The 7,945-nt window shown below is 43.6% G+C and overlaps 1 protein-coding gene across 2 annotated transcripts in view; it reads right to left on the reverse strand.

Moving 5' to 3' along the window:
• The window catches only part of ramp1 (receptor activity modifying protein 1), a 31,114-nt gene extending 23,850 nt beyond the window's left edge, over positions 1–7,264 (reverse strand). For both annotated transcript variants that reach the window (XR_009644866.1, XM_060827554.1), the window contains exon 1: positions 7,173–7,264. Coding sequence is in view for 1 of the 2 variants with exons in the window: in XM_060827554.1 (XP_060683537.1) it covers positions 7,173–7,215 (43 nt within the window). In the remaining variant the exon portion in view is untranslated. The remainder of the gene's footprint in view (positions 1–7,172) is intronic.
• Between the last annotated feature and the right edge of the window lie 681 nt (positions 7,265–7,945).

The raw sequence follows: 7,945 nt of genomic DNA on the forward strand, positions 1-7,945 counted from the left end.
AAATAGAAACAAAGTAATCATTTAGCTTCTCTGCTATTTCTCAATTCTCCATTATAAATTCTCTTCTGTACTGGACCAACAAGTCTCAGGTTTATTAATATTTCTGGCAACTTCTTTAGGTATTTTAAAAGTCCGTAGATACAGAGTTTTAACCTCTTTCAATCCTTAACTTGCTTTTGCCACAGTTAACTGATTTTATTTGGGACGTTTTGCCTTAAGGAAATGTATAGCTGCTACTTAAAGAGTATCCATAGCCTATGTGCTGCCATATCTTTAACTTATTGTCCCAATGACTTGAGCCAGATTTGTCCATCACTAATAGGATCACTTAGAGGAATAGGAGGATTCCGCAAATGGATGGACAACCAGTATAGGAGGAAAGGCATCGAACTTCTGAACCATTTTTGGAACAGGTGAGATCTTTGCAAACTGGATAGCATTAACAAGATAGTCTCACAGGGAGATTCGCTAATATTGCAGGAGAGGGATTAAAATAGCTTGACAGGGGTTGGGCAACTGAGGGATACCTCAAAGGCAGTAAACCTGGTAACAGCAAGTTGAAAACTGGCAAGTAGAATTAGAAGGTGGGTGAAACAAAGACAAACCTCAACTAAGCTCTGAATGTGGAATTACGTTATAAAGGTAACTTTAAGGGCCTGCAGCATTTGGAACAAGAGAGATGATTTTAAAAACACAAACACAAAAATGCATGTGAATGATCTAACTGTCATTACAGAAACATGGCTACCTATTTGCCCTTCTTAACTTCCTTTGTTAAAATTTAACACCATGGCTTCAGTTTGAATGACTTCAGTTTGAAACATTCTTTCATATTATGGTCACGCACCTCTAAAGGTTCTTTTACAACAAGATTATTCATTAATCTATTTGCATTACACGACAGTAGATCTAAAATATCCTTTCATCTGTCAATTCCTCTGCATACTACTCTACAAGATTATCCTTAACACTCCAAAAATGCATCGTCCACACCATGTGTTTGTTAAGTTTACCCTAACCATATGCAGATTGAAGCAGGAGAGTCGACATTTCAGGCATAAGCCCTTCATTATGCCCAAAACGTCAATTCTCCTGCTCTTCGGATGCTGCCTGACCTTCTGTGCTTTTCCAGCACCACACTTTTCGACTCTGACTATCCAGCATCTGCAGTCCTCACTTTCTCCTATTGATTGAGGTCACCCATGAATACTGTACATGCTTTTCTAATCTCCTGATGAATACCATATCCCACACTACACTACAGTTTAGTAACACCTAAACAACTGCAACCAACATTTTCTGCTACTTCTTAGGTCCAACCAAACCGATTCTACTTTTTGACGATCAGAGATGACACGAGTGTATTGTATTATCCCTTATTTTTGTACAACACTACCACCTTTCTCTTTTGACTGTCCTTTCTAAAGGTCAAATATCATTGAATACAGTATTCAGTTCCCAGTCTTGCTCACTCTGTAGCCATGTTTCTGTGATGGCAGTTAGATCATTCATATACACCTCTGTGTTTGTGTATTTAAAATCATCTCTCTTGTTCCGAATGCTGCAGGCCCTTAATGTTGACTTTTTAAGATTATCTTACATAAAAAAGTTTAGTTGGGGGTTTTCCTTTGTTTCACCTGCTTTCTAATTTCACCTACAGGTTTTAAACTTTCTGCTACCAGGTTTGTCACCTTTTAAGTTTGAGATACTCTTCAGCTGCCCACCCCCCGTCAACTACTTTAAACCCTCTCCAGCAAGTTTAGCAAATCTCCCTGCGAGGCTATCAGACCCAATCCTGTTAATGCACAACCCATCCAGCTTGTACAGGTCACACCTGCTCCAAAACTGGTCCAAATGCTTTAGAGATTTGATGCCCTTCTCCTTTTCTGGTTGTCCAGCCAGATGAGCAATCCTCCTATTCCCCTGCTCACTGGTACATAGCTCTGAGTAATCAAGAGATTACTGCTCAAGGTGCTGCTTTTTAAATTTAACTCCCTAAAATCTGCTTTCAGACCTTATCCCTCTTCCTCCCTATGTTGTTGACATTAATGTGAACTGCAACCTCTGACTATTCACTCTGCTCCAGGAGATGGATTGCAGCATCTGTGACATCCTTGAACCTGGGATCAAGGAGGCATTACACCAGCCAGGAGATAGTGAGGAATGCAGATGCTGGAGATCAGAGTTGAGAGTGTGGTGCTGGAAAAGCACAGCATGTCACCCACCTCTGTGAACACACTGTAATTCTCTGCCTTGCACATGCACAGTGATTCCAGCCATCTGGAGCTCAGGCCTGTACAGCGGCTTACATTTACTGCTGATGTGTTTGTCACATACAGCAGGGTGTATATTCCAGTTGGCATAGCTGCCCAGCCTACTGATTAGCATTAAAAATCATTTGTTATAAGTAGAATAACTTGCCAGTTACACACTTGATTCCTTCTTTGCATCAATTTATTACTGGAAGCTTAAAAAGGTAGGAAAAGAAAGGGATGCCCCCTTCTCTCTCTCGCTCTCACACACATTAACTCTTTCTCTCTCTCACTAAACTCCCAATTTACACTTGTACTGCTTTGGGTGCACACAGTGCAATGGGTAGAATTTAAATTCAATTGATGCGGAACCTGAAATGTAAAGTTCACCTTGGTAATGCTGCTGTGAAACTATTGTTAATTGTAAAAAAAAATCCATTTCATTCACTTGTGTCATTTTGGAAAAAAAGTCTGCCATCCTTATTTGGTCTGTTCTATACATGATTCTAGGTCCACAGTAATGTGGTTGACTCTTAACTATCACCTCAAGTTGCCTAGCATGCCACTTAGTTCAAAAACAATTAAAAATGGGCAACAAATGCAGCGATACCCATCTCCCCATGAGAGTGTGAGTAAAGAATATTGCCTTTACAATGACAATGCCACTCACTTGCAACAACCTGGAGATATATAATGGTAAGTCTTCTCTTTCTTCACCTGATCAAAACTTCAGAATTTTTAACAGTGCACACGGCTGTTCTTCTTAGCTTTAGTGCATTAGATTAGATTACTTACAGTGTGGAAACAGGCCCTTCGGCCCAACAAGTCCACACCAACCTGTCAAAGCGCAACCCACCCAGACCCATTCGCCTAACACTACGGGCAATTTAGCTTGGCCAATTCACCTAAACTGCACATTTTTGGATTGTGGGAGGAAACCGGAGCAAACCCACGCAGACATGGGGAGAATGTGCAAACTCCACACAAACAGGTACCTGAGGCAGGAATTGAACCTGGGTCTCTGGCGCTGAGGCAGCAGTGCTAACCACTGTGCCACCATGCTGCCCAGTTTAAACCACAACACTGCGATGACCGGGAATCGAACCCGGGTCAACTGCTTGAAAGGCAGCTATGCGCACCATTATACCACCATCACCCTTAATTAAAGAACAGCATTTTCTCTACTCCCGACAACTAAAACCTCTCAGGCCTGGAATCCTTTGAACAAATCCTTTGCACCCATCCAATGATCACAAATTACTTCTGAAAGGTAGGACACAGCCATCAGGAATATTTTTGATCAGCTGAGGTAACGTTATGGTATGACCAGGTTTTCAGTCAACTTTATAATCAGCGAATCACCAAAGAAACTATTTGGTACATGTATTTTTACCTGTGATCTAATCAAATATTTGTCAAGATTTATTCTCAATTCTTGCTCCTATGTGGAAAAGCTAATGATTTCATAGAGAGAGAGAATCATATAGAATAGAAACAGATCCTTTGGCTCATCATGTTTATGCTGACCAATAAACACCAAACTACACTAATCCATTTACCTGCCCTCGGTCCATAGTCTACTACATCTTCTGTTTTAAGTATTCATCAAGATATTTCTTAAATATCACAACAGTATTTGTCTCTGGATAAAAACATTTTTCCTTGGATCTCTTCCCCACCCCCAATGCCTCTTCTGCTTTAAGGACAACAAATCCAGCATATCCAGTCTCTCCTCATTTTTCTTCCCAGATAATATCCTGATGAATCTCCTCTACACTTTTTTTAGATTAGGTTAGATTCCCTACAGTGTGGAAACAGGCTCTTTGACCTTCCAAAGAGTAACCTACCCAGACTCATTTCTCTACATTTACTCCTGACTAATGCACCTAAGACTATTGGCAATTTAGCACAGCCAATTCACCTGATCTGCACATCTTTTGGAACATGGACGCAGACACAGGGAGAATGTGTGAACTCCACACTGACAGTCACCTTAGGCCAGGATTGAACCCAGGTCCCTGGCACTGTGAGGCAGCAGTGCTAACCACTGAGCTGATGTATCACCCTTTCTCCAATGAAATCATGTCCTTCCAATAGTGTGGCAACCAGAACTACACACAGTATGAGTTCTCCTAGAACCCTAAGAATCTTATTGAGTTAACCACCCCACTCCCATCTTTGCAGATTTGTAAAGCAGAACACCTCAATCTGTCTGTTGCTAGACTCCTAATTTAAATTTTATTATTTAGTAACTATCAGTCAATGTCATTTATCTTCTAAATAAGTAGACCTCACACTTCTCTGCATTTAATTTCATCTAACATCTACTGACTAATCCTGGAGCTTATTATTGTAATATTAGTGTTTATTGTGACCTCAGCACTGTTTGGAATTATCGTAATATAACTCAAGATTCATGAGAATGGTTCCAGGGATGAGGAATTTCAGTTATGTGGATAGTTGGAGAGCTTCAGACTGTTTACCTTGGAGAACAGAGTACTGACAGGAGATTTGACAGAGGTATTCAAAAATGATGAGGGCTGTGGACAGAATAGATCAGGGAAGAAAAATTTCCTAGTGGTGGAAGGATTGAAAACTAGAGGGCACAGATTTAAGTTACTTGACAAAAGAAGCAAGGGAGCCAAGAGAAGAAACCTTTTTCATGCAGCAAATGGTTAAGAACAGGAATGTGCTGCTTGACTGATAGAGCAAGTTTCAAATTGGATTACAATCTGAATAAAGAATGTCTTGGGTGATGGGGAGAAGGTGGGGAAATAACACGAGGTGAACTGCCCATTCAGAGGCCAGCATGAACCCAATGGGCTGAATGGCTTCTAGTGCTGTAGGAATTCTGTTATTATACATGAAGAATACAATACTAAGAGTATATAATGGTGATAATTATATGGTGACTAGTGTTTGTATTATTACCCTACAGCTAAATGTAATTACACTGCCACTTCCTCAGCTTTTAACAAACACAATCAATGATATAAGGAGAGTGCAAGTTCCCTGAATCTGTACATAGAGTTACACTTCAATTTAAAAACTTGAGACTCAAGAATATGATGCAAGGATCAACTTTTTTTAAATGATCAAGGAGACGAATTTACAGGATTATGGTGAGAAAATTGAGCTTTAGGATTAAACTTGGCAACTCTTTAGAAGAGACAGTACAGGTAAAACGGGCTGAAACAGTCTTTGTGGGCGAAAGTGAGTATTGCAGATGCTGGAGATTAGAGTCAAGAGTGTGGTACTTATAAAGCACAGCAGGTCAGGCAGCATCCGAGGAGCAGGAGAATCGATGTTTTGGGCAGAAGTCCTTCATCAGGAATGAACAGTCTTTGTGTTGTGCAGTAACATTCTATGACTGAAGTCCTAGTGAACACCAGCCTGTGTTTGTCAGCAGTATAAATATGAGTCTAAAATTATCCTGAAGCTGTTTGGTATTTAATTAAATAGTTTTATATTACTGCATGGTATTATATAGAGATCGACAGTTACTCTCTATATGAGATTAATTGACTCAACTTTGCAACTGAACAAATCACTAATGTATTTTAATGAACAATTAACCTCCATACCAGCTAAATTAAAAATGCAATGCTATTGCCCGCTGCTAGTCTGCCATTGTAACCAGTGCCAAAAACTGTCACTTACTGTCAATATATTAAAATAGTCCATTGATTTAGCCCAACCTCTGACAGAGGTAATTCACCTATAGTTCCAGCAATGGTCATTTTAAACAAATTTTCCAAAAGGTTTCATTTCAAAATAAACACTCCTCGAACAAAGAGGGGAATGTGCATTGCAATGATCATTTAATTGCAGACAATTCCTTCAGAATGTAGAGACACCCCCACCATTCCTCTGAAGCCAACCTTAACAGCGAATGTAAAGGCAAAACCAATTCCTGAGGGACGAGATCAGGTACCAGCCAAACATTGCAATATTGAGCAACAGATAAATATTCACTTGGATCAACAACAACTTGTGTTAAAGCGGCTTAAGGCGCTTCAAACAAAATTCGACATTGAGCCACATACAGTGAAGAGATTCACATGGTGGGATGATGCTGTATTCGTGAAAGAAAAGAGGGGGATTAGAGGAGGAGAGAGCTGGAAGGTTTGGGGAAAAGGGGTGGAATTGCAGAGCTCAGAGCTCGCCAGCAGCCAGAACTGGAAATAAGGCAGCAACGTGCAGGGTCCCGGTGTAATAATGATGCAAAGGAGCAGCTGCTGGGAACGTGCCCACACGCCGCACTGGTTCAGGGGCTTTCCCCCAAACCCCCCCCACCCCCCACCCCACACACACACACACACACACACAGAGTCAGGGCCAGAGGATTGGACCCCCCCCCCCCCAATGATCTGAATGCAGTCGCCGGTTTCCGTGGTTGGCAAAAAATAAATTGTGCTGGAGTCAAGCAGAGTCCACAAATGCAATGTCGTTGTCCCTTGAGTGTGTGTCTGAGGCTATTTCTGTGTCCCACTTTATACTTGTATCTGTGTGTGTGTGTGTGTGTGTGTGTGTCTCATTGGGGGAGTGTGAACTCTGTAGCTGACTAGGAATTAGCTGTATGCCTCGGTTATGGTGTTTCACTCGGTGCTGTATTTTCTGCAGTGTGTGTGTGTATGTGTGTGTGTCACTGTCGTCTCCATCCATGCTCTCTCTCTCTCTCTTCACCCTTCCCCACTCTGCGCCCCTCTCCAGTTCCTGTCTCTGTATTCCCTTCCCTCCCCACAGGGACAGGGGCGATGTGAGCATGGGGCAAGCCTGTGCAAAGGGACCGCGGGCACCACACGCTGTGCCCGGGTACCGCAGTGATGTCCGGCTCCGGGACCCCCCATTCCCCACTCCCGGCAATCAGCAGAACCCCCCAAGTCCCGCTCCTCCCTCCAACCTCCGGCAGCGACTTACCGAGCAGCAGGAGGCCGAGGAAGCGGCCGCTCCGGGGAGCCATCGGCGACCTGTCCGCTCGTCCCGTTGCTGGAGCCTCTCTCTCTCTCTCCCCCTCCCTCTCTCTCTCTCCCCCTCCCTCTCTCTCTCCTTCCCTCCGCCCCGCGGCCACTGCCAATCGCAGCCTGAAAGCCACCTCCCCCCCACTCCCCCACTCCGATGTTAACACAGCTGGGACTCCGCCCACACCTCACCCCCTCCATCTCCCCTCCCCACAACCCCAACCACCAGTTTCACCCCTCCCAGTGATGCAATGGAGCTTGTATGCCCCCCTCCCATTCTGACTCTAACCTCCCCCAGTCCATTCTAACCTTATCCCTCCATTCTGATTCTAACCCCCCAATTCAGACTTTAACCCCCCCCACTCTGACCCTGCCCCAACCCCATTCTAACCCAACCCCAATTCTGACCCCAACTCCCTCCATTCTGACCCTAACCCCTCTCCCATTCAGACTTTAACCCCTCCCATTCTAACACTGACCCCCGTTCTGACCCCAACTCCCTCCATTCTGACCCTAACCCCTCTCCCATTCAGACTTTAACCCCTCCCATTCTAACACTGACCCCCGTTCTGACCCCAACTCCCTCCATTCTGACCCTAACCCCTCTCCCATTCAGACTTTAACCCCTCCCATTCTAACACTGACCCCCGTTCTGACCCCAACTCCCTCCATTCTGACCCTAACCTCTCTCCCATTCAGACTTTAACCCCCCATTCTGACCCCAACTCTCCC

Source organism: Hemiscyllium ocellatum, chromosome 7 (assembly GCF_020745735.1).
Source record: "Hemiscyllium ocellatum isolate sHemOce1 chromosome 7, sHemOce1.pat.X.cur, whole genome shotgun sequence".
Classification (NCBI taxonomy): Eukaryota; Metazoa; Chordata; class Chondrichthyes; order Orectolobiformes; family Hemiscylliidae; genus Hemiscyllium; species Hemiscyllium ocellatum.